We start from the raw sequence: 26704 nt of genomic DNA, 5'->3' as shown, positions 1-26704 counted from the left end.
TCCAAGCCCTCCCTGGTACCCGCATCCAAATCCTGCTCAGAAGCAGAAAGTGCAAAGCAGTATTCCAAAGCCAGCAAGGAATTAAGAAATAACTCGCTGCAATCTCAGGAAAGGAAGGAGATGAAGAGCAGAAAACGCCAATGTGATGTTCTCCTCATCATGACCATGATCATTCATCCACACACACTCCCCTCATGAGGCTAGAAAATATTTCCAGTAGAAACAGCCTGGCAAACACCTGCTTTCTTATTTTTGATGTGGTTATAATGCTGTCTTCTCTGATTTTGTCAAACCTCTCTACATCTATGTAAGCTATTACAGCTCAAGTTCTTTAACTGATCCCTCTGTGCTTGTTTCTTGTGAGCTTGGTGCTTGTGTGCCATTGCTGCCTGAGTAGGAACTAACGATTAATGTCATCTTAGTTACTTGAATTTCAGAGGAAATAAAACAGGAAAAAAAGGGAGCAGTATCCAATATGGGTGAATAATTTTGGCAGGCATTTAGAGCAAAGTGCCAAGGTCACTGAATAGTTAATCAAATATTCTCACAGCATAATTTTTTCCTCTGATTTCCTCTGAAATATTGCATGTTATTTTGAAGACAAGTGTGAAGAACTTACCCTTTTACATAGATGTCACTTGATTTTTGCCCCGTAAAGATATTTTCATCTTCTAGAATTACATCCTCTGTATTCCAGATTATTACCCTCAGTTCATATCTGAAAAAGAAAAAAGGATTGTGTGTAAAGCTCTGGTCAGGCACTAATGCCATCCTCTATCAAATCATACTTTTATAAAATGAGAAATATTGTATTTGTGCATCTGTCTCAGGCCTCTTCTGTTTACAAGATTCTAGTGATAGAGTGGGGATGTCAGCTCATGGAGTATAATAGCAATAGGGTCACTGCCAGCTTTGGAGGGATGGAAAATTCCTTGTTTTCTATATGCCTGTTCATTTTCAACTCTTTTCACAAAAATACTGCAGTGGAACGAGGCAAAGTTGATATGAAAAACTTCATCAGAGCAGTGTCCGAAACAGTGACCAGCTTGCTAATAAAGAATAGAGCTCTCTGAGCTAACATTACATTTTGTGCAATCTAGGGCATTAAAAGGGAAGAGAATTGCTTGGAGATATTTGCATTTAAGCAGGTAAAATAATCTTTAGAAACAACAGTAAAAGGAATTAAAATTTCTCTGTCCTTTCCACTCCTATATGCAAGCATTTATGCTGGTCACCTGAAGCTTTCAAAACTTGGGCTGAAATACAGATATTGCAGGTGACAGAAACATTTAATACTGAAAAATTTTGGTATTCCTTGAATCATTGTATAAACTGCAAAATACACAAAAAAGACAAACAGTGTTTGTTAACACCAACATACAATTTCCCTAATATGACACGTTTTGTTTTGGAAATAGCCTCAACCTCAGGGTGTGAAACAATTTGCCTCAGAAGTTACCAGAGACTTTATATCATGGAGGTCTTAAGGAGCTCCATGAAAACCAAGCCTCTGAAATAGCTAGAGAAACTTGAATCTGCAGTGCCCCACCTGAGCCTTGTTCAATCAAAGATCATCAATAAGAGGTGTTTTCACAAAGGGTTTGAAGTTTTATAGAGGCTGGAGCCTGTTTTGCTGCAGCAAAGATGCATTCATCAGCAAGATGTGTAACTTGTGTCTATGTGCACTGGTTCTTTTCTTGTAATTGATGTTCAACAGTATATTCTCCTGCTATAGCAGACTACAAAATTTGGCAGCAACAATTTGGTTTTATGGACTTGATTAGTTTTAAATATTTTTAGATTGAAAAATACTTGTTGTTAAGGGGTTTTATTTAAGTTTAATATTTATTTATTTAAGGGGTTTTTTTTAAGTTCTGGTCTGAAAGAAGTAATTGCTGCATGGATTCTTTCTTTGTTTGCCAAATCAAATAATATAGAAATAGTACCTGATGATGTTCCAGATATGAAATTCTCAGGAAAGGCATTGCTAAAATACAGGGTGGGCTGAGAATTCTGTTTCTCATTTTTGTGTTTTCTTTACAATATTCAATTAGCTTGAACAACTATGTGCAGTATTGCATGAAAAGCAGCATAAAGAAATGGGAGAAGGCTACTTCAAACAGATTTCTACTATCTGTTGCTGCTCTATGTGTTTCTTGATCTTATCCTTGAAATAGCTGCCAATCCAATACATGTAATGCTATTGCAGCAGATTAAAGAGCTCAACCAGGGTTGAGTAAGTTATCTCAGTGAAAAAGCTAGTGAAACTAGAATTAATTCCTGAAGCTCAACAAGTAGATGATAACATCAGAATTACTTGCCTCTAGCCACCTGCAATCTCTTTTTTATAAAGGATAAAGGGATAAATGATAAAAAAGGATATTTTTGTAAGAGGTGTGTGATAGCTCTTGCTGAAAAATCACCAACAGCTCTTTAAGTTCTTTAATGGAGGAAACCAAACTAGATCCTCTTTGACTTGAAGTCATGTGAACCTAAGAAATCTTTCCTCAGGACTGGAGAAGTTTGTTTTAGTAATTCATTTTCTATTTCTTTTCAGACACTTAAGAAAGACACAGTCTGTGGAGAGTTATTGACACTGTGGTGAGAGGAAAGCACAGAGTATTACCCTTTGGGTTTTCTTGGTGAAATGTCCACAGGAGGTCCAGGCAGAGGCATATCATTAGGAAACATGTCAACCCACATCTGTACACGACCCTTGAAAACAAAGAGATAAACATCTCTGTAACCCTATTTTACAGAGGCTTTAAAAAGCTTTAAATGTAGTTCTGACATCCAAAATCAGCGCTTCCTCTACAAGCACCAACCATCTCAATATCCTGTAAATATGATTTAATCTAGGAACTTTCTATACAGTATCTTTCTCATGCATATATTCTTTCACTCTTTTAGGTATTTGTTGAAATTGAAATAGGACTCAAACACTGTCAGCTTCAAGGTAAAATCCATGCAAAAATAGTATGTGATGAACGAAAAAAAAAAAGATAAACAAGGTTTAGATACAAGTAGAGGTTTTGTTAACTTAATAAAATAAAGCATTTAAAAGAATGAAGATTTGCAGTTGCACCTTGTGTGATCACTGTGTATTTGGGTAAGTGGCTGTGTACACACACGGGTGACAATTTCCAGGTTGATGCTGTACAAAGTCTTGCGTTTGGTACAACACTGGGTGCTGACTCTGTAAGCTTGCAGTTACAAATAGAAATCACAATAACTGGAGGAAATGAAAACTTCTCCTGGGTCTACCATCACCACCACCTCTGAGCTGCTTTACCTGTTCCATGCCTGGCTTATCCTTATGATAGAGAGGCCGAGTCTCAATGTGCTCTGGGACCAGTTTGTAGCCAGCTCCAGGGATTTCTTCCCAAGCACGTAAAACCTTTAAGGAGAGATGTTCATATGATTCAACTGGCTCCTCTATAGGAAAGAATAAAACAAAAAGAACAGTGAGAGCTGAACTATAATATTGAACCCCTTGGTAATTTGTTTCATTACTTATTAGAGGTACTTGTTAAAAAATTGCTTGAGTTAAGAGGAAGGTTTTATATATTCCAGCTAAATAAAGAAGGGCCTTGAAATGCTTTTAATTTACATAAATAAGGGGACCCACTGGATTAATTAGAAGATTTGCACTCAGGCAGCAGTTTTCCTGTAAAATACAGCAAATCATTCCACTACTATAGCAGCAGCTTTTAACAGGAAGTTGGAAAAAACATATCAGCTATCCTTTTGACAGAAAATTGAAAATTTTTTAAGCCTGTGAAAGACAAGGAGACTTGGATTTGACAGAGCTGAGAGTAAATAGGCACTCGGATCTAACTATGCCTCCTTTTACTTTGTGATGGTAGCAGCAAAGACTGCCTTAGAGAACTGAATCACAGCTCAGTTGAAGAGAGTTAAAGTCCATGAGCAAGAACATTTCACCTCCTGACCCTCTCACCTTGGCCACTGAAAGGGATACACAGAGAATCCCAGAGAATGGCACCTCAAGGAAGGACCAGTGGTAATATTGAAAATAGTGTGGATGTTAGACAGAAGACAAAGCCCTTTGAGCTCTTGAGCTTCTTTCCTCCCTTTATGTGTGGGCTCCACATAGAAGGAGCTCAGACTTTTGACAAGTGATATCTTCTAGATTAGAAGTCCCTAAGTGAGAAAAAGATTAAGATTTATTTGTGTCAACAAATTGTTATCACTTCTCCTACACATGTTTCTATGTCTGAATTTCTGATCGTTGGCAAAAGACTCATTTGTAATTTAAACAGCAGGTATTAAACCCTCCCTAATGGCTCAGAGAGTGAGGAAGGATAATCCTGTGGTTATGAATCTTGGTTCACTCTTGTGCACCAACGTCTAATTTTAGCCAGCTAAAATCAATGTCTCTACCTGCTATTCAGTCAGGGAGCCTCAGTAATAATGACACAGATTATGCTACAATATCTTGTATCCTGCATCACCTTTCTAAAGATTTTTTTTACCTTTGAAGATTCATTTTTCTTCCCTTTGGCTATAGGTAGTCCTGTTCTACCTGGGGGTAGTGGGCAGGCAGTTGGACTAGACCTACAGTTGTAGGTCTGTTCCAACTGGACTATTCTTATCCTATCCTAACTTCTTTGTTCCTAGAGCAAAGTTAAATCTTTCCTTCCCTTGCAAGTTAAAGCTGGATGGATAATTAAAATTTTCTCCACCTGTACAGTGGAAATGGAACTGCTTTCCCTTTTCAGTATGCCTCTAGAGCTCAAATCTGTGGCCTTTGTTAATTTTACAGATGCAAATGATGGCCACCACAGAAATCCAGCAGGAAGTAAGGACCCATATGTACTTGTCAGAACAGCAGTCTGGATAGAAATTACATAAAGACTGCATGCAATAAACTATTTCTGTACAATATTGAAAAGTTTGTGTACATATGTCCTTTGGTCTTTGTCATCTACTTCTGTATTTCCTTGCTTCTCATTTCCATCATCTTATCTGACACTGGTTTGTCTGAATCTCATTTTAGTGAACCAGAATTTTGATTGAGACATCTTGTTGCTGGTAGCCACATTCAGTCATCTGCTAGTGAGGAAAACAAACAGCAATACTGGAGTAAAAAATCTCTTTCAGGCCAAGAAACCGAAAATGGATCAACTCTTCTCCCTTCAACAGTGCTTCCTTGGCAGCCTTCCATTCAAGGTGTGAGTTGTGTTTTGTAGTTGCCAAGAAGAATGTGGTCAAAGACAAACCAATGCTGATAAGGGAGTGGAGGTTTTCTTACACTTCCACTGTGTCCACTACTGTATCCGAGACCAGCTCCTTCCACTCCCCTTGAAAGGTTCCATCCTCACATCTCTTCTCCTTATTCTAAGTACAAAAGTGAGTCATAGAGTGGTTTGGGTTGGAAGGAATGTCCAAAGACAATCTTGTCCATCCCCCCCTGCCATTGGCAGGGGCACCTTTGACAGGTGACTCTGTACCACTCCACCCCAGTGTGATATGGACACTCAAGGTCCCAGTTGTTTTGACCTCTTTTTAACCTGGAAGCTCTGGCAGTAAGTTCTGTCCAGCCATCTGGATTCATGGACTCCACAGATTTACAGAGTGCTATGTTGATGCTTCAGAAAGGGAATCAGACTGGCAGTAACCAAGAAGAAGAAAAGAACAACAGAGAGGAAAGTAGGTAAGGTAGGAATGGCTGGTAAGTGGCCTGGAATATAACTGTGGTCAGAGATTTGTCTGACCTTGAGGAAATCCCTTCAAAACAGTATTTCCCTTCCTTCTACTTCTTGCTTCTTGGGTCTGTCTATTCCAGTGTTCAAATTTAGACAGAGAATACATTTTTTGAAAGGCTCTTCCTAACTTCTCATGCTTTGATATTCTGTGGGGAAGGATTTCAGAGCATGCACAGACCAACACTAAGGCAGAAGACATGTTCCAAGGTGTCCCCCACACTCCAACCAATCCTGGACATCCCATCCTTGGGATCAGGTAGGAGCTAGTCCAAGGTATTTCCCAACAGCCACCATGGGGATGTCAAGTCATCAGCAGCAACTGTTTCATTCTACAGATTCTTTGCAATTAAGCAGCAGCAAAAGCTAATACAGACACAGCCTTCATTGCCAGAGTTACATGAGTGTTTAAGAGCAGACACAGGCTCCAATAATCTGACTTGAGAGTTCATGGCACAATAGGGCTCCAGCTGCACCTTGGCAGGCTCCTGGTAGTGGTACAATGCAAAGGAAGGATGCTAAACTGCTTTGTTACCGTTCTCATCTTCTGTGAAGACTGTCTGTCCCTTGAAGATTTTTGTTCCTACTTGTATCTCTCCTGGCCTCATGAAGGGTCCACTTATTCTGTAGTCCTTGCACAGCTTAGTGAGGATCTCACTTGGCTTGGCTGAGTCTCGCCATGCATTGTACCCTTCTCTGCAAGGAGGGAACACAGTGAGGCAAAATGGGTGAAGTTTTCCTTCAGAATAGTGCACTGACAGATCAGGAATTTCCATGCAGAGATTAATTTTGTGGTAAGTGGCCCTGATATCTGCTCAGTCAAACTTCTCCTTTGTCCAGCACTGCTTCTTACTTGAGACACTGCCTCTGTCTGGTCAGGTCCTTGGAGATCAGTCACTCATTTCTCTTAAAACACAGGAGAAGCTGAGGCAGCCTTGCCTAGATAAAGTAATGGCATGGGCATGCTTCCCATGAGGAAAAGGAACAGAGCTTGTTCCCTGTTGTACCTAAAAGATTTGAGTTTACATGTGCTGCCTCCATTCAAGGAGAATTATTCTGGAGCTCCCAGATGCAAAGGACAAGCTCAGGTTATCTGGGACCTGTAATAAGCACATGAAGAAATATCTCACACTGGAGATTGAGCTGGCAAGGGAAGCTTTGGGGTTTGGTCTGTGTTCCTGGATTGCTTTTAGGCATTGTCCACCCATGGTTTGTAGACAGAATGAGAAGCAATCATGGAGGAGCCTCAAACACACATCTCCCAGGTTAGTGCCCCACCCCAGGGCAGTGGAGTTATTTTAGATTTACTTTCTCTGCATTAGTTAATTTTTATGTGGAAGGTCCTTGATAGTGCAGGTGTCTGGCAGGGACCAGGAGCTCAGCCTCACTGCCCCACAGCTCACCCTATTACAGAGGTCGTGTCAGCAGCCTCTGCTCCTGCTCCCCCAGTGCCACCCCAGTGCCACCAGCCTTGCTGCAATCACTCCAGCTGCAGCTGAATAGCACAGCAAAGACAGAGCCCTGCCACAATTTCTTTGAGAGATTTTTCCCATTTGCCCTTTATGCCTGTCCAAAGGCAGTTTATCAAGCAGGTATGTTGTAAACATCAGCTGTTTACTATCTAAAATACTTCTTGAACTAACAGTGCCGTTAATTTAAAAATAGCCACTTCCCGCTGAGGCTGGCAGCTACCCAAAGCTACCACTAAGCTCTTTGGTGAGTTTTAATTAAAATACCCTCTGTGACACTTTTGTGCTGGAGAAAGCATAACAGCTGGAACACATCTGTAATTTCTCCTTCAAGTCAAGTCACTCACTGTGAGCTCTGTTGCTGCCTGAAGAAGTACTTACATTTCATATTGACTCTGTAACCCACAGGTAGCTCGATGTCTGCTGTAGAAACGATTTTCCAAATCAATTTTAGTCTCTCCAATAAGATCATCTGTCCCAATGAAGTCGTGGTCATAGATCAAGACCGTGAGCAATGAATCCTTGGGAAATGTAGCTTGGATTTCAAATGATCTACAGGAAAAATTGAGACCTACATGAAATCAAATCAATTTTGAAGCCTAAAAGGCTAGGCTAATTAATGTCATGAAAACACTGCGTGAATAGTGTCTCTTCCAATATGCAGTGAGCTTTTATGGTAGTGCTTTTTGCTTCAATTAAATATTTGAACATGCTGGAAACACACAGTCAAAAAGTATATTCCTTCTCCAGCTTCCCTAGCACCCTGTGTAATGTCCTAAGATTGTTCCTACAATCCTGAATCCAATAAGGTTAACACAGCTGTATGTAAGAGTTCTCACACGTTTTTCAGAACCCTCAAAAGGGACATCTAAATATTTTCTGTTTTCTTGCAAAAGCTTCAAGTTAAATATTGAATATATGAATCTGGGGGCACTCAACAAAATGATCAGGCAAAAGTTTTAAATAAATCTCAAAAAAGCAAACATAAGAGCTCCCTTTTTTCTTGGTGCATTTTTTCAGGAATCATTATTGCTGACATGTTATGGGAAAGTGAAAATATAAATATGCATAGAAAAGGGATTTGACAAATTAGTGAAAGACAGGACATCCTGATCACCACAACACTGGCTCCAGGTTTCTCCAAAGCACAGAAAAAACTGAGCTTTGTCTCCTGAAGCATGAGTTTTTTATTTCCCACCCCCTGACTCTAGGGGTCTTTCAGTCCAAAATAGCACAGTTTTTCTGTCTTAATGATCTTCCACCCCAATTCAAAATATTTTCAACCTTCTTAAAATAGGGAAATTTACCAGAAAAAAAATCACAGCTGTTAGCATTAAAAATATAAATAACTATAAAGCACTGATAATACAAACTGGATAACTACTGACAGCTTGCCCCCAGCTCCCCCATTCAGAAGGCTTTCTGAGTTCAAAGAACTCATATATCCTAGAATTATGAGATTTATTTAGTACTCTATCCAGCCTGAAACAGCAACAAAGGTTGTGAAATCACACTTTACTGTTCTGATGTTTATTTTGCATTAAACAAAATGATTATATTAATTTTAACAGACAATTATCATTTGTTGCCTCATTTCCTCTCACACATCATTTTGCAAAACCTCTGACAGATTGCATTACTTGGCATATTTTGATGGGTATGAAAATGAAATATCTTATTATCATATAGTGTGACACCAATTCCCAACGTTTTAACCATCAGGATTACAAAACATCCAAACAGGCAGAAGTCTGCATATAACAAACAGCATCAGTGGTAGCAAGAGATAAAGCACAAACTACACTGAATGCAAAAATAAGTCATCACAGACCTTCCAAATATGGGGTTTAGCTGCTTGGGGATGTAGTTCTCTCTGTCTTTAATTTCTGTGTTGCCCAGCCTCAGCACGATGTAGGGATCTGACTTGCCATCTGGATCAGCTGGGCTGAGGTTGAATGCCTGTTAAGAAGAAAAATTGTGTCCTCAAGAAGTTTGCTAAAATACAGCAGGGTCCCTACACAGGAGTATGGTTTTCCTGCCCAGTCCTGGGTGTTCTGGAATTTGAGGGGCTTTGCCTGCCTCATGTTATTTAAAATTTGGCCTGTAGTTTTACAGGCTATTAGGAAAACATGATGTGGAGTAGAAGAGAGTTTGCAAAGCTGGAAGTGTTGTTCCATCACTAAGACAGAAAAAGCTGAGCAGGAGAGGCAATGCTAAGGAAGAAGCCTGCTGCACAAGTGCAGGTAGGATTCAGGAAAGATTTACCCACAAATATAGTTCCAGATCCTTGAACAGGGCAAACCAACTCTTTATAGAATCACAGAATTGTTAAGGTTGGAAAAGTCTTCTAAGTCCTTATATTCATTTAGGAAGCAAAACAATCTCTTCATATTTTGTTGCCATAGTCTCTCCTCACACCATATTTCTGTCTTAGATTACCTGCAACTCTCTTGTTTCTCTGAAATACCAGTTTCTTCTACCCATTTTACCTCTCACACCATTCTTCCTCATCTTGTGCTCTGTATTTTTACCTTTATTGACCCCAAAAATTATTCACATGTAGAACTTTCGTAGAATGCTATTCACAGCCCCTCAAAAATAAGTTACCATTTCCTCTTTACTGAGGTTTTGTTTAAATGTGTGTCATTTTGAGCAGCTCTACTCATTAAAACTGGCTGCATTTGCATATTGTGGCTGGAACAGGTTGTCTGTACCATGTTAGTTACGTATCCAGAGCTTTTAGTTTGAACAAGTAAAGTGACTCTCCAGTCTTGCAGAAATCTCCAGATTTATTGGGAAGAATATATGTAATACTTTCTAGTCTGAACACCCATTTCTACAGTATGAAACATTGTTTGAAATATGAGCAGAAAAAAACCCAAACCCCATGGATGAGGATTTTCAGAAGTTTCGCTGCAAAGACACTTAAAGTAAACTGAGTTGAAAAGAAAAATCCAAGTTATTTCAAGGTTAAAAGAGCATCTGTCTACTTACTGCCACAATATAAACCCTGATGAGCACTTTGACAGAGTGGTTTGGGGGTATCCCTTGCAGGATGCGGGGCTGCCCTCCGTCCAGCAAGCTGCCATCCTCAGGACTTGGGTAAATGCAGAAGGAGCCCTGGAAATACATAGATTTTTGTCTCCCTTGAAAACAGATCAAATGCAATAAAAACCCAACCCTTTGAATGAAAAAAGCATCATTCATGCAACTTATTTTGTGGTAGCCCTCACAGGTCACCCAAACTGCATTGCACTAAACATGACCTTTTAAAATGCATTTTCCCTACAATATGGTACTATCATATCTAGATATTTACAAGGAATACCTCCATGCCTATTGGCTATTTAAAACTAATACCTGTAGATATTCTAAATCCAGTTTTCTAACCATTAATATTTTAAAAATGATGTTTTGACCTTAACTGTGTATTGGAAAATTAATAATTCCATTGAGTAAGTTTCATGACAGTGTGACATGAATCCAACTGTATTTTTGCAGCTCATATAAATCAATATCGACTCATGTTGCTGAGTAGCTCATACTGCCTGAAAGCAACTAACAAGTCATTTGGACAGAAATCTGCATCACAAGCTAATTGAGATATCAGTGATTTTAATCAGTTCCTCTAAACTACAAACAAATCCTAATAACATTACTCAGCCTTTGAATTTTTCAGATTGCCTGATGGAGACCTGAATGAGGCTGTGAGGGTCTACATTTAAATTACACTAAATTACATATAAGGTTCTGTAATAGTGTAGAAACCAAGTTACATTAGTGAAATCTGGACACCATAATATATCTCCTCTCCCCGTTCTGTGATTTTAAACTTCTTGTAATTCCTTATTTCAAAACAGAAGTGAACACCTGGTGTTGGATGATGCTTTTTTCTATCAGATAATGGGAAAGGAAAAAAATTGACTCTAGATATAATAAAACTAATTCTATTTACAACAGACTATAAATGTCTATTCCTTTTGTCCCTGGCATACCTAAAATATGTATTAAAACCTAAAATCTCTAAATTATTACCCATTTAATCAACATTAAAGCTTACCTTAAATTTTCCTATTATTCTGTCTTCAGCATCAGCATGAACTTCATCATTCGATTTTCCTCTTAAGAGCTGGAAAGTTTTCACCCAGTCCTCAAAGTTATTAAATTCACTCTCCAAGTCTCCTTCATAAATCTTTGAAAACAGAAGAATGCTTATATTTTGTGGCACAGTGAATTTATTTATAGCAACTTTTTTTATTAGAGAATGAATAGAAATTTATTTTGACCCAAAATGCAGACTTTAATAAAAACCAAGGTTTTGCAAAAAGTTCTTGAGGAAAAAAGTTAATTCCCCATTTAAAACAGGACCAGTTCTGTCCTCAAAGAAAGTCTTCCCCCAAGTATTGAAGTAACACATTAATGCAGCAAGTGAAAGTGAATCTGAAGGGGCCAAAATTAACATTTGCAAGCACTGGTGTGAGTGAAAAATTGTAGATGTGCTGTCTTTGCTTCTGTTTCCTTGTGGCATTGTGCCTTTGTTGAACTGACCCATTCTATCGTGTTAATGTCTCAAAACTTGAAAGCAAAGCAGACAATAATAAAATGCTTTGGGGACAGAGCTTTAGGATAGCTCAAAAGACCAAATAATTTTTCAAAGAACACACATTTTCAATACTCTTTCCCAGTAATTTATCAAGCATGAAATAGAAGGGGCTATATTACTGCCATCTCTTAAAAAATGGAAACAGCAGTTTCAAGTTCCCATTTATTCAGCTACAATCTAATCCAAACTGTCTTAATATTTTCAAACCTCTCATCTCTCCAGACATTTTGCACAACCCATAGTTTTCTTTGAATTCCTTCTATCATTACCCAACCAAATCTAATGTGAGCTGAGTATTATTTCCCATCGGGGGGGATGCACTAGCCATCACAGCAATGCTTTCCATCTCCTTTTTGAGACATTCTTAATAGGCTGCAGTATTTCTAGCATGAATTTTGGGATTTCCAACTACAGTATTTTACATGCAAACAACAAAACTGAATTTCACTGAAGTCTCTCTGGGTTTGTCTACACCAACATATTCTATGTCTAAGACCAAGTGGGCCACATCCTCCCTATGAGACCCCGGTTTCCTCTGTGTCCCTTGTGCTGAAGGGCATTATCATTATAATTTAGTGTGTTTTATTAATTTTAAAGTGTCTGAAATATATGTAAGGAGGGCTTACCAAACTCAGCTGCTGATGGTCAGACTTTGGAGAGACGGCGAATAACAGCCTTACCTCAGCCTTGCTTTTCTCTTACCTGCAATGTTGCTAGGTTTGGAGTTTCCTTCTGTGTCCTTTTCAATGTCTTATCCTTCTTCTTTTTGTCTGGCTCATCCTCTATGAACAATGCTATGTGGTCAGAAGTCTGCTTATCTGCAAAAATTTAATGACATCATGTATGTTTTAGTAAGCAAAGCACATAAAATGCTTCAGGACAGCAAAAATTTTTCAGAGAGTCCCCCTTGCTCTTTCTCTATTTATTCCTCTACTGCTGGACATAGGGATCCTCTCTTTTACCACTGGTTCTCCCAGGCACAGGTAGCAATTTATGCTCTCTGTGGCTACCAGTCTTCATAATGAGCTTGTTGGACCAAGTGTGATGATGTCCTGTGTGACCCCCTCCCTGATGGCCACCTCCCAGTCCACCCTGTTCCTCCCTCTCTGACTCCTCCCCAATGCAAATAAACAGATCTTAACAGCTTTCACATAAAATTTAAGGTTTATTTAAACTTGAAAGCTATTGTTTAGGCTGACAGTTACTTCAGATATCAGGATGACCCAAGTCCTTCTCAGCTTAAAGATATCACAAAATAGGGTGTATCTCACCTGGTGAAAGCTACAAGTGTGAGAAATGGGAAGAGGTACACCAGACTAAAGTCAGATTCCAAACACTGAGAGGGGATTTCCCAGCAAAAAGAGGGTGAGCTCTCAAAAGTTACACTGAGATTGTTTCAGTTCTTTGAGTGAAATCTGGATTTTGAGTTCATTTTACTTTAATTTTTTGAGTAATTCCTGTGTGTTTAACAATACTAAATATCTAGATATACATATTTCATGTCAGAGATGCCTTGTATGTATAGCTCTTATCATCACAGGTGAAAATTTGAAACAAAAATGATCAGAAGAGAATTTACAAGGTCTGAAATCATCAGAACCAATATGCCAAAACTGCCTGAATAGCCTGTGGGTGGATGTCACAACTGTAAATGAACATCACATTTTTGTAGAACATTTTCTATGTAAATATTTCCTCCATTTGGACAAGTGAGCTTCACTCAGAAACTGATCTCCTCCTCATTTCTCAGCAGCACTGATGATCACTGAAGCACCATTACCTGCTATTCCCAAGATGATGTCATGTGATATTTAGGTCATGTCTTCCATTCAGAGCAACCTCAACACCCCTTTAAATCACCTCAGTCCCTGTGGGAGTGTGGTCAGCTCTGCCATGAAAAGGTGACTAATTTCATTCTGAATAGCAGCTCTGTGTAAACAGTAAATATTTCCTTTTTTCTTAGCATTCTCAAGCAGTCATATTTGTCCAAAAATAATTTTTTCCAGAGTTCAGTTTGATTGTGGCAGGACCTGTTGAGCCATGGAATATATGTGTATGGAGACATACATATATATGCACACAGAGCCTGTTTCTGGCCAATTATTTTAGGTTCTTGTGAAAAAAAAATTAAAAATTCCTTGAACCTGAGCTAGATAAAGCTTTCCAGCTATGGAAATAACACACATGACTAGAAGTGTCCTAGCAGAAGCTGTTCCTGCATTGCTGATCCTGAACTGGATTCAAAATTGAGGACTTTTTTTTCCAGAGCCTGTTGCAAATGCAACCTAAGATCAAGACAATGTCTATCTTGTATCCTTCAGGACTTTGACTTTGCTAATCTTTGTGAATGATATTTGAATGACAGGAAATTCATGTTAACCCAACACTGGCTGTGAAGTTTTAACCTATCCATCAACTGATCAGCTGTAGAGGAAAGAGCCCAGTATACCAGCAGGACTCTGTTACCAGACATTAATTGTCACTAAAACAGTAGAGAAGCAATGCTAGAGAAAGTATTAGTGCAAAATAATAGAAAAATGCAAATAATTTACTTACTGTCTTCAGGTTTTCCTTCACTGGAAAAAATTCCTTTTGCCTTTCAAAAGAAAAACACAATGGACAAACTAATCATTATAAGTGTAATAGCGAAAAGGAATCATTCAGCAGTAAATCTACTTTTACAACATTGCTTATCCATGAGAGTTTTTGGCATGCTGTGTGACTCACCTTTTGCATTTTGAGCACAGAAGCATAGTATTTTGACCACCAGTCAATAACATTTTCAGCTGATTCATCTGCAATGGTTCTTTTTCTCCTCTTTGTTGACCGTCGGATGGATTTTTTCATCTCCTACCAAACGATGGGAAAAGCACTAGAACTGATTAAAACTAATCACCTGACTCATGACATTAAGCATGAACAGCTGTATACATGGAAAATTTCAGCCTCCAAGAGTTAAATAAAATGTGATATGAATTCCTGTCTCTGTCTTTTATTCCAAGACACTTCATTGTGATCATCATGTTATTAAAGCTGTCTCTGTATTTTCTACTGACTATGCCATGACTTTAAACGCTGGAGACATTGCCACAGGAGCAACCCATACAATAGGCAAATCTACACAGATAATAAATAATGATGTTTCAAAGGATGCAAACATTCAGATACAAATTGGCTTCTCCACTTCAGTCTGCAAGTATTTTAAGAATCTATTAGTGGAAGTAATGAAGTTCTGTGGGGTCAAAGCTGTATTATTAACTAGTTCTCTTGAGGGCCAGCAAGATAGTGTGGGTGTCAACATTAACACCCAAAATGTCTTAACCTGGGGTCAACAGATTCCCACTTTATCAGGAAGGGCTGAAGTCTTCAAGACTGCAGGAGGAAGCTAGCTAGTAGCTTCAGCTATACCCACCTTTTGTTTCTTCTCTTTCCTTGTCTCAGAGGCACAGTGCTCTGGTTCAGCGGCAGGAAGTGCTGTGAGGGATGGGTCTGGATCTACCACTGTCCATTTACCCTGCTCCACCTCAACGTAGATGTCATCAGCTAAAAATGGTTCTTCTTGGGATAGCACAGCAGGCTGGGATGACTCAGGTAAAGCTGTGATTGAAACTTTGCAAGTTAGGTAAGATTTTGCCAGAAATACTGTCATAGCATTTGATGATCATCAAATAGTCATGTGATTAAAGGTTTGATCCTATGCTCAACACAATAAAGCACACTTCTAAGTGTAAACCTCTAAGAAGGTCCTTTGTCTTTTAATTTGGGGTCAGAATTGAACACTTGCCTTTCTCAGTTTCTGCAATGTCTACTCTGTTAGATGCAGCTTGAGGACCTAATGGGGTTTTGCATAGGAATTGCTTCAGGCAATTGATGGTATGTGTTCCAACAAGAGTACTTCTCCCAAATGCTCTCCAGTCGACCACACAGATGCTTAGTGGTGGATGCAAGAGCTCATTTTCAGGCAGCTCCTAGTGCAGGAGACAGACAGCAGCATGAGAGAATGGCTAGAGAACATAGAACATGTACAGAATATTTACTGTGCACAGCAATAAGGCTTCTACTCTTCCCTCCCTCCTTCCCTTCTCCTCCTTAGCTATGAACATATTCATAATGCAAAATGCATTCAGCATAAGCAATATGACTTTGGTTTTCTGCAAAATCTAGAGAAAGCTTTGTTCTTTAAAATACAGAGTAGACTGTAGAGACTGTCCTGCTGAGATGAATCCCATGCTCTCATATTGAAGCATCTCTTGTTAGAATAAACTGGTGGAATCAGGAGTGTTCAGAAGGATGGAATGCAACATTGGAAGTTGTGAGCATTAATTCCAGTGCTGCTGTGCTGAAGGCTATTAACCCTATCTGACTCAGTTTTCCCAAAAACAAGATGTGGACCCTGGGTGATATAGGATGAACTACCAAGAGGAAAACAGCTCTTAGGAAAATACAATAGGAGCTAAAAATACTGTAGAAGCTGTACTTCAGTATCCATGTTATTGTTTTGATATACTTTTCTCAAGAGCAAATGGAACAGACTGTTTTATTCTGATGGTGACTGATTCAGAGAATGCCAGCTCTCATAACCCAACCAACAGGAGGTACATTGCTTTGCAGTTCATAAAGCAGGTGTGAAAATGTGAGAAGGCCCTGAGCTCATAAACCAGAAATTATCAATCCCCTTAATAGCCCAGTAACAAAGGAAAGTTGCAAGGATGAAAAGAAAATAAAGGAAACTGAACACTACCCAGCAAAATTGGAAAGGAGGAGGAAAAATACTAAATATATTTCTGTTAGCTGCCCACAAGTTCCAACCTATCAGTAAAAATCTGATTGCAACATTATTTTCTTATCTACTTGGGACTTATCATGAAGAACATTATCTTCTTTTATCATATGATTGTAGCAAAAGTCTCTTAAAGCATTTTCAAATCAGTAGCTTTTGCACGAGAACTGACATCCCTTAGTATTTAATCAAGACACAGAAGAAATTATTTGACAAGAAAGGAAGGATAATGGTAATTAACACCTTGTCTGACCAGAGAACAGACAGGCAAGGGGCAGCATGCTGTACACACCACTTCAAACCAATCTGCAAGGCCAGTGAAATTGGGATTTTTCTTGTAGCTCTGTATGACAGAGGATTTGACTCCTTTCCCTGCACACTCAATGAGAACCTGGGGCCGATCTACCGAGAGGAGCTGGACTTTCTTCAGCTCTCGAACACCCCAGAACAGGACCTGTAGTGTGCAGAGAAAAACACAGTTAGCCTGCAGAAACCCTGGCTTGGCATGGGGAAATGGGATAACAAGCAGGTGGTGTGAAGGCTGCATGATGAGTGGCAGTGAACAGTGAGGCTGGGCAGCATCAGGCACTGCGGTGATAAGAAAATCTGCCACTTTTTCCAGCTTTCTAATATAAGGCTACTTTGGACACAAATCATACAAAGAAGATGGGGAAGGTGTAGACATGTGTACATATGCAGAAGGCATTGTTTGGCTTTGTTTTTTCCTGAAGTCAGGGACCCACAAAAAGCCTGTGAGATGGCTGATGCCAAACTTCAGCTCCAGTGATGTCATTTGCAAGGAGAAGCTCTCCAACTCCTGAGGACACTTCCTTGGCTGTGTGGATCCACCAGCCATGCTCTGCCACAAGAGAAGTCCTTTCCCAAAAGGTCAGGATTGAGACACAGCCCCACGGTTCCCCTCAGTGAAAGCACAGCCTTGCATGCCCTTATATGCTATTTTCATGTGAATCCTATTGATCAAGATTGTAAAATCATCAGTTACTGTTACAGCTCAACAAGAGAATAAAAGGTGATGAGATAAGGAAACAGAAATAGTCAAAGTATCTCACCTCCACTTTGTATTTGCTTAAAACAGGCCGTATGTTAGCTGGGACTGGGTAAATCTGGCCAATATCTGGTGGATCCAGTGGGGGAAGTCTGTCTGGATCTGACTCAGGAATCTGAAAAATGAAGCAGTTTTAACTCAGGCTTGTTTTTGGAAGAATAAAACCAGTAATGGAAGTATCTGTTGATAATGACACATAGAACACACCAATTTAATCAGTTTTATAAGACAAGTTACAGAGCAGAACAGTTGTGCTGTGAAAGGAATGTGACTTGAAATGCTCTCTCTCATGCTGTGATGCTAAAACATATGGCAGAAAAAGCATTCAATATATTTGGTTTATGTGCCTTTCTGAAAAAATGGCTTCTTTTACCTAATAGGACATAGTTTGCCCTAAAGACATGCATGTACTGAAGCATTATAATTCTATTTACTAAAAATGGAAAGCGTGGTAATTCTATTTAACAAAAATCTTGAGCAAAACTGCTTAGAAGGCTTCCACAGGAAGATTCTAGATGGGATTTTAGTTAAAAAGAGCTGGTGAACAGACTGCGCATCAGCAAAAATTTGCTGGAGAGACATAATATTCTCCAGCTGCTATGGAATAGTGTTCCTGCATTATTGCATGCTCTCACCATTTGAGAACCTCCAAACCACCTCTCTAAAAACAGGGCTGAGTATTCTCTGTGCAGCTACTAAACTCTTGTGGCAGGCAGCGCTTCTGTTCTTTGTGTGTGACTGCACATGACCCTGCCCACATTCAGGAGCATATTTGGGTGTACATGACTGTTCCAGCTGGGTGGGAGGAGAGCAGACTCCACAGCAGCTCTGAGGCATGACCATCTCTGCCTCTTGCTGTCCTTCAGGCATTGCTGCCTGCTTGGTGCACCTTCTGTGACAAAGCTCATTAGCTCCAAACACCTTTCTAGTTTATAACTGTGTATTTATAACCTCATTCCACAACGGGACAGATGTGCAGTTTAGCCTGATTTAGAAAATTCCTACATAAAACAGTGGAAGCCAGCAAGTGATGGTGAGTCCTGACAGGAGCTCAGGCTGTGGCAGCAGGGAACAACCTACAGGCAGAGCTCTCTCAGCTTTCACTTGAAGCATGGCACCTAAGGAGTATTGTGTATGCAGCTTCTGGGAAAAGAATCACGACTTCTGGAGTGCAGCAGTGTTCCTAAGCTAACTTGTCACTACTGAGAGGTGAAGCAGGTGAGATACTGCTCTCAAAGGCTCTGTGAAGTTGAAGTCTTCTGCTTCATTTAGCCAGGCTATATGACTATGTACAGTTGTGTGGGAATCTAATTACTAAAAGGGAGAAAGTATGTGTTCCTTAGTACCTTGTAGGTGGAGGAAGAGATGGGTGGAAAACATAAGATCTAGAAAAGCACCTGCAGCAGTGGTGAGTATTCAGGTAATTACCAGCAATCATTCACATGCACATGTGATCTACATTTTATCAGTAAAAATCCAAAGCAATTAATATAATAATTGCAGAGAACAGGAGGTGAAAAACGATATAGTACTCAAATGAGAGTAGAGCAAAATGCCTGGATAAAGGTTTACAAAGGAATTTTGCTTTTTTAATAAAAAAAATAAAAAATAAACCCTGAATTCATTCTGAAGAAATGCAAGACTTTCATTATCCATTAGTCTGTGGTTTTTTAGTGTATTCTTTCTCTGAATGCCAGGATGCTTCATTGTAAGATTTTATCTCTCCAGCAAGCATTCATTTAGAAAGGAGAAAGGAGCATTCACTTTGTACACAACACTCCTCAGCTGAACCAAACAGTACCTGCTGATCAGAGTTATCAAGAATTCTATGTCATAGGAAAAGTTATGGGATCAGAATGAGAATAAATCAGTGATGAGAGAGTTTTTTTTCATTCCTCACACAGAGCACCATCAGGAATCCCCTGATACTGGAAAAAGCCAGCAGCACTTCAGCTCTTGGAGTGCTTTGAGGCCTGGCAGTTTCATTTCATGAAAGGAAATGAGATCTTGAAATCAGAGAACAAAGCGTAACAAATCCTCTGGAATGGAGATAGGATAAAATAAAATTCAACAGGGAAAAAAAAAGGAAATTTGGAAAAGGAGTGAATACAACAAAATGGATTGGGATTAAATGAGGTGCAGCAAAAAGAACCAAAAGTGGCCCTAATCATACTGACATCTTGAAATGAGGGAACAAAGTGAAACTAAGAGAGAGGAGAAGAAATTGATGAAATGAAGTGCTTGGGGAAAATATAAATATATATATATAATTCTGAAATGAAGTGAAAATATTAAAATGGAATGAGATGACACGAAGTGTTGGAAAATGGACCAAAACTTGCCAAATGGGTAATTGCAAGATTTCATTTCCTTTCATGAAATGAAGTTGCCAAATTTCTACAGAATTCTTAGGAATATATTTGAAAATATCCCCTAAATAGTGTTGCTTCTCTATCCCAAAAGATAATAAACCAAAATATAATATATAACTCTTTTGCTTACCAAAAAGTGAAACCATAGAAAGGCTCACTCACACCTCTATAATTCTTTAGATTTAAACCATTGACAATCTGGGACTAAGATTTCACCCAGCCACACTCAGGCTCCTCTCTCAGAAGGAGTTTAGAAAGCAAAAAGATCCTTTCTGCACCTCATGACACAATAGGACAACTTCTCTAATGAACTTTGTCTGAAGCTCTCACTCTGTCCTGTGACACAACCACAATGAGGAAATATTCCACATGTTGTTATATTTCAGGCTTTCACCAAAAAACATAAATAGCTACCGTAATTAAAAGCCTGTTTTAGCTGTAAAATATGTTATGAAATTTCACATTTTTCCCATTTCAGATTTCAGAACAAACTGTTGTAGGTTTTCAGCAGATGGAAGTTACCTTTAACTGGTGGCTCTGCAAATTCCAGTGAAATTGCCTGAAATCCCAGCATGATCAACCCCAGTCCTGCATCTACCAGAACTGAATTTTCCTTTTGTCTTGCAGTTGGAAACCATGTAATGTTTCTTTAGATGTAGTAGGGGTATCTAAAAACTCTGCCTCCCTAATCCGCTCCTTATTATTCACCATTTCATTTTCCTAAGAATGAAAGTGGTATTGGGAGCTTCAAGGCTGGTAGTCAGGGTCGTGTGCTACCCCAAGCAGCAGGTCATTGCAATGGCACTTGGATTTTCAGAGTTTCTCAGGCTAGAGCACAGTTTAGGGCAGGGTAAGTGACAGGCAAAGGTGGCTTATAGTGTGTGAAGGGCTGGCAGTGGTGTGTTTGTGTGTTGGCAGTGGCCCCTGACAAGGTGGAAGGGGTGACAGGAATGGAATGGGAACTATGAGGCCCAATGGCTCCAGCTGCTGTTCCTACTAATTCAATATGGTCATGGACCCTGATGCCATGGCAGCTTTTGTGAGCCCCAAGGTGTAAAAGTGAAATTGTTGAGAAAGTCAAATTTACCTCCAGAAGCTCAAATGCGGCAAGAAGGTCTCCTCCTGAAAGACTTCCACAGTGCACTGGGTGGTAACAAAGTTTTGGTGGCTCATAATTTTGATGAGCGAGTCTCACCACAGGGGCAGCCACTGTAGACCCAATATATTCTGCCTTACCCTAAATAAAGAAGAATACAGGGGTCAAATGCATTTGGGTTTCACAATGGTTATAGGAGCCAAGACAATGCAGAGCTTGGTATTTATGAGGAAAAAACCTTCAGAAGGAAAGGCCAAGGTATGAAGGCAGTGAGGTGCGAGGCAGCTACGAAGAGGAAGAGCTGAGTACTTATTAGCTCTTCAGAGTATCCAAAATTTCTGAGGTCTATATTTAGTCAATGAAGCTGTATCAGAGTCTGCATGGTCTTGACCCAGACCTAGCTACAATATTTACAGCGGTGTTCAAGGGACCTGGGGCAAGATGTTTCTGATTTCTTTGGAAGATTCACTTGGGGAAAATGCAAGGCCACATCTTTGCAAGGCCATGTAGTGGATCTCAGGGCTGTTCTGATATGTTAAACTGCAAACCACAGTAACACTGAGCTCTATTCAGCAAGGTGATCCATCTAAAGCCTGTTCAGTGACTAATGCTTTCATGCTTGCAATAGGATATAAGAGCCCAGGTTTTTAGTGAGAAGCATTTTGAGCTTACCACTGCATCATCATCATACAGCTCGATGACAATCTCTGGTGGGAACTGGGAAATCTCCTCTTTGTCACCATGAAGCACAATGCTGTTGAAAAGCAGTGTCTGGTTCCAGGTAGGGGATAATGTCTGAGAAATGATCTAACGGAAGAGAGGAAATTTTTAATGAGCTGTTTGGTTGAGTGTCCTTCAGCAGGACATGCTCATCTGCTGGTGACCCCCTTTTCCACACCCTGAACAGTGCCATGTCTGAGACACCACATTTTTCAGCAGCTCCTCCCAGCCAGAAGAATATGAATCTTTTGCTTTGAGGGTGGTACCTCCAATTTCTCCATTTCCCTGTTTGCCTCACAAATGCCTAACAAGCATATCATGACAACCAGTCTGTGTAGACAAACTCCAGTATTAAAGTTATAGGAAAGCTGTTGGTTTAGGAAAGCAGGCACATCCCAAGTGCAATTAAAATAAAATAAAACTTTTGCCCTAACTGTGGCCAGTTTTCATTTCCCCAGGGCACATTTTTTTAATCTTATTTTTAGTTCTATGTAATGACACTTAACACTATGAAAAAAAAAGAAGATAATTTCATGAATTCCTCATTAGAAATCAAAAGTTTTTAATTAGTTGTAATTTGAATTAGGTGGATGCTTATAGCATTTCATCATAGAGAATGTTTTAACTGTCTAGGCAGAAAATATATTTAACAAAGATAACAGTTAAAGAGGAAAAATGTGCCAACTGCAAAATTACTCATAATCTGCTATCATTCTTTTGAATGGAAATAAGGTTCTTTACTACCATTTATTGGCACTTGGCTGACAGTCTTAAGAAAATATGCAAATTATCAGCCGCAGTACTTTGTGCAGGCAGTGAATAAACTCAACACTTCTGTGCCTATAAACACCTATTTTTCCTGGGCGAAATTCTACTTTCCAGAATCTGGTGCATCTAGACACTAATTTAATTGGATTCATTCACCACCTTCTATTAGAAGTTAAAATCACATTACAGGAAAAAAATCAATTAATAACCCTGAGGCCAAAGTAGCAAAAGCAGGAATTTACAATTTAGAGAAAGGCTTTAATTTTTGTCTGCTTTGGCGGCACATGCAACAGAACTTGCCTTGTAACAGAATAAAATGTCAAAGGAATTTTAGAATTAATTAAATTGAACCAGTCTTCTGTGAAGCTTTAGGGGGAGGGGCTGGATGGGAGGGTTAAATATTTTTTCTGAAGCAAGATTGTACTTGGTGTGAACCACATTTGGCACAGCAAATTCTGTTTGTGGCATGATTGTCAGGATTCCTGCCCAATTTTAACTCCAAGGTAGTTGTAAAGGGCTCAGGTCCCTTGAAAATCAATCTCCATGTTCTGTGAGTGACTGTCTTCCTGCTCACTTATCCAGGCTGTACCTCAACTCTTCTTGCTGAAACTCAGTAGAAGTTTCCACTTCTCTCTAGAGGCCTCACAGGAGCCCATTTGATCCCTGGAGTTTCCTGAGGGAGATGGGAGACCATTCCCTATTGGGCATATTTTAGCAGCCTTTAAGTCTCCCACCTCTGTTTTCAGCTCATTTCCATTTTAACCCTCTAAAACCACCAGTGTGCTTTGCCATATTCCATCACAAAGGGCCGTGCTGGCTCACATGGCTACAGAAGCCATAGAAAGGTCTCCACTTTGCTCAGTGACTGAATGCATAGGTTAGGGGAAAAGAGAACCATGAGGGTTCATCTTTATACCCACATTTATACGTAGCAATACCAAATTTAAAACACATAAAGATGTGAAGAAAGGTACACTTGCTACAGTGTTCCAGTAGTTCCAAATAATCTGATATCTGAGCTAAAATAAACTAGGACTGCTGCATCTTTTATGAGAGTAGTGGGCAACATGTAAACTTGTTTGCAGTGGACTCTCAGGATCTGCTCTTTAACAGCAGGCATCTAACTTTTCCTGCTAGGTACCTCCTTGCAAAACCAAGCAACCAAAAAAACAAACCCAGAAAAAAGGAGTTTTCAAGTCTTCACTCACCAAAAGAGGCTTTACCTTTAAAAAAAGGAACTTACCTTTGTGGTCTGGCAGCGTGATGTGAAAGTAACTTTTGCAAAAGGATCAGAAAGCCCAGTGCTGTCAGCGGCAATGAGCCCCCTCGCCTGATACATGTGGGCTCTCATCTGGAAGAGGTGCGGGGCTACATCATGGCAGAGAAAACAGCAACATCAGCTCCATGGAAACAGGGCAGCACACGGGTAGGAGGGGAAGATTCATCAGCTGCTCTCCAACCAGGATCTGACAAGGGGAACTGTTGCTAGTGCTGTCTCACTAAAGAAACATCTGAGACACTCAGAAGCGCTAGGCATCTGAATTCACTTAAAATCAATCATTTAGGTCTCTACTTCAAGGCTATTAAGTGCCACTTTTTATCTTCCATCACTCTTTTATCTACTAGGTGTTCTATGCATCATCAGGAGAACTGAGGGATGTTTCCCCTAAAAGGAGGCAGATCCATGGGACTGGGAATAGAAAATGCAACAAATGAACAAGTTTTTCTTTCCCTGACATCTACAAAGCGGAAACACTGATGACTTGGCAAAGAAGCCAGCCTTTTCTGATGAGAAGAAGCAAAGCCACTATGATCTTAGAACAGTTACTTTTTATAGGGGTTGAGCCACACTCTGAACTAGAGTTTTTGGGGCCATTTCTCTTAATTGTTAATAGAGAGAAGAAAGAGTGCCTTACTTTTATACAGCAGGCAAGCAGGTGAGGGTAGCACACTGTGCCCTGAGTTGCTGTTAGATGGTAATTCAATCTCATATCCTACAGGCAAATTCTCCATGGCACTGTGGGCATAGCTGATAGGTCCAAGCCACAGGTAGATGTCCACTTTTGCCTGCACAGTCCAGCCAAGAGGGCGCTTGCCTGGGAGCTGAAGAAAAAATCCAACATCACCAACAAGCTCAAGAGACATGGCTGGGTGCTGAGTCTTACCAAGCCAGAGTAAAATAAAGAAGCATTCTCTCAGCTGATATACTGATAAATGAAATTTCTCCTTAGTGAGTGGCCCTGAGACTCATTTAGCACAAGAAATTTCTGTGACTCTTAGGGAAGGAATTATCAGCTTGCTCAACTAACAGTCTGTGTAAACTGTATATTGCCTAATATGCAGATATTTGTGCAGGCTATCTTATAGCTGCATAAGTGTTATCTTATACCGTACCTTGCCCAGACTTCAACCCACTTTCCATTTCATGCAGTTTTGCTGGTCTCCAGTAGTTAGTCCCATGTATTACTAAAAATATTACTTCATTGGGCAGTTCAGAAAAAATTTCCACTATAAAATGTTACTAGTCTTGACCTATTACTTCTTCATCTAGATCTATGAAGTTCAGACTTTAGTATTGTCTGTTCTTAAGATAAGTCTTGATACTGAAGGGGCTGGATAGTTAATTGTAGAATATTTTATTTCATGCAGGTAAATAGTACTTTGCTTAGCAAGTACCTATGGCAAGTATCTCAGGATCTTAGATGTTTTTATCTGCTCTTTAGCTGTGCTTTATGGGGGTATTCCCAGAAATCCAAGGTGAAAAAACACTAAAAAGTCATTATATGAAATTACTGTGGTCTGGAATATTTGGGTTTTCCTGATGGTCACAGTAATAATTACATTGCTCAATTTCCCACTGTAGGTACTACTGGGCACGCTGCCTTTGCAGGAGTATATCCACTAGGGCTTTCCTTCAATATGAATAATCCCGTAACAGAATTTTGGACATACATTGTGCAAACTTAAGCATGTTTTAAACAGAAAGTATAAATAATTCCTGTATTACCCCTGAATATCTAGGTTTCCTTGCTGAGTTGCTGAGTGATGATCTCTCACCATTCTCCTCCCAGACCTTCATGTGCTGCATTCTGATGTTTTTGCCAGCAAAGAGGCTGTACCTTTTCTATTTGTTTATATATACAGCCATTGATAAACAATGTTTTATACTTGCCAGAGCAAGTAGTGAGGGAATTAATTACTCATACATCAAAAGTCTGCCAAAGATAGAGTGCTTAAAGAATGACAAGTCTAAATGTAAGAAGCAAATATTAATAAATGGTGGATACAAATCTGTACATATTTTTATATTACAAAGATTAATCTGTAAAATACTATCCCTGGAAGAAATCTGAATACCAAATTCTCCCCAGGCATTACCTGTGTTTGCAGTGTGCCACAGACTTACTTTCAGGAAATGAGTTTTAATCTTCCCACAGTCCTTGCCTCTCTGCTCTGTCGCTGGGGAATAGAGAATGTTTTTTGCTGGGACTCTTGCATATGCAACTCTTTTGTTGTTGCTGATCATCCAGATGAACACATCAGGCACTGTATTCTGTGGCTGTTAAATGAGGCATATACTGAAGTAAAACTGAGTTCCTTCTATGAGCCACCACTATCATATTTTTATTGAAACACTCTTACTAAGAGCTGATGCCCTCCTGGCTCCTGTAGAGTGGCAGATGTGCCCCTGAACTAAACGAGGCTGTCACTTCATGCTTTGCAGTCCACACCTCAATTTCTAATTACAGCTGAAGGTATAGAGCTTTGTAGACTGATTGAGGAGCACCCACTTCATAAGTAATTTTAGGAGAAACTAAAGGATCTGGGTATGGCTCTGTCCCAGGGAATAACTTAATCACAGACCACATAAATAACTACCATGGAAATACCATCAATTTCGTCTATACCAGCAAATCAAAAAGGACCAGGAGCAGCTCAAGCACTGGAATACGATCATCTTTTCTTCTTGTGATGATGCTCAGTGAGGCTGCCTTGCCCTTGCCCTGTTCCAGATAATGTTTCTCCAAGAAAAGCTTCAGTGTGGTCTGAAAAAAGACCAGCCCAGGGGCTGTTCCCTGAAGGAACTGTTAGCAGGGTCACTCTGTT

The 26704-nt window shown here is 39.7% G+C and overlaps 2 protein-coding genes across 2 annotated transcripts in view; one reads left to right on the top strand and one right to left on the bottom strand.

The window, feature by feature from the left end:
* TMEM65 (transmembrane protein 65) overlaps nt 1-15290 on the top strand; it is a 154515-nt gene extending 139225 nt beyond the window's left edge. Inside the window, exon 8 of the mRNA XM_058833756.1 lies at nt 15237-15290. Coding sequence (XP_058689739.1) covers nt 15237-15275 — 39 coding nt within the window. The 3' untranslated portion in view covers nt 15276-15290. The remainder of the gene's footprint in view (nt 1-15236) is intronic.
* Nucleotides 1-26704, bottom strand: part of FER1L6 (fer-1 like family member 6) — a 66314-nt gene that overhangs the window by 9205 nt on the left and 30405 nt on the right. The window contains exons 18-37 of the mRNA XM_058833748.1: nt 26004-26156; nt 24514-24700; nt 23841-23965; nt 21782-21916; nt 21101-21250; nt 17646-17756; nt 16868-17029; nt 15580-15763; nt 15208-15392; nt 14523-14645; nt 14352-14391; nt 12498-12613; nt 11253-11384; nt 10187-10312; nt 9024-9151; nt 7574-7744; nt 6259-6419; nt 3293-3435; nt 2627-2715; nt 620-718 (exon numbers count right to left, since the gene is read on the bottom strand). Of these exons, the coding sequence (XP_058689731.1) occupies nt 620-718; nt 2627-2715; nt 3293-3435; nt 6259-6419; nt 7574-7744; nt 9024-9151; nt 10187-10312; nt 11253-11384; nt 12498-12613; nt 14352-14391; nt 14523-14645; nt 15208-15392; nt 15580-15763; nt 16868-17029; nt 17646-17756; nt 21101-21250; nt 21782-21916; nt 23841-23965; nt 24514-24700; nt 26004-26156 (2720 nt within the window). The remainder of the gene's footprint in view (nt 1-619; nt 719-2626; nt 2716-3292; nt 3436-6258; nt 6420-7573; nt 7745-9023; nt 9152-10186; nt 10313-11252; nt 11385-12497; nt 12614-14351; nt 14392-14522; nt 14646-15207; nt 15393-15579; nt 15764-16867; nt 17030-17645; nt 17757-21100; nt 21251-21781; nt 21917-23840; nt 23966-24513; nt 24701-26003; nt 26157-26704) is intronic.

This window comes from Poecile atricapillus, chromosome 2, assembly GCF_030490865.1.
Source record: "Poecile atricapillus isolate bPoeAtr1 chromosome 2, bPoeAtr1.hap1, whole genome shotgun sequence".
NCBI lineage: Eukaryota > Metazoa > Chordata > Aves > Passeriformes > Paridae > Poecile > Poecile atricapillus.
The sequence above is the reverse complement of the archived record's forward strand: the minus strand, read 5'-3'. Positions and strand labels throughout refer to the sequence as shown.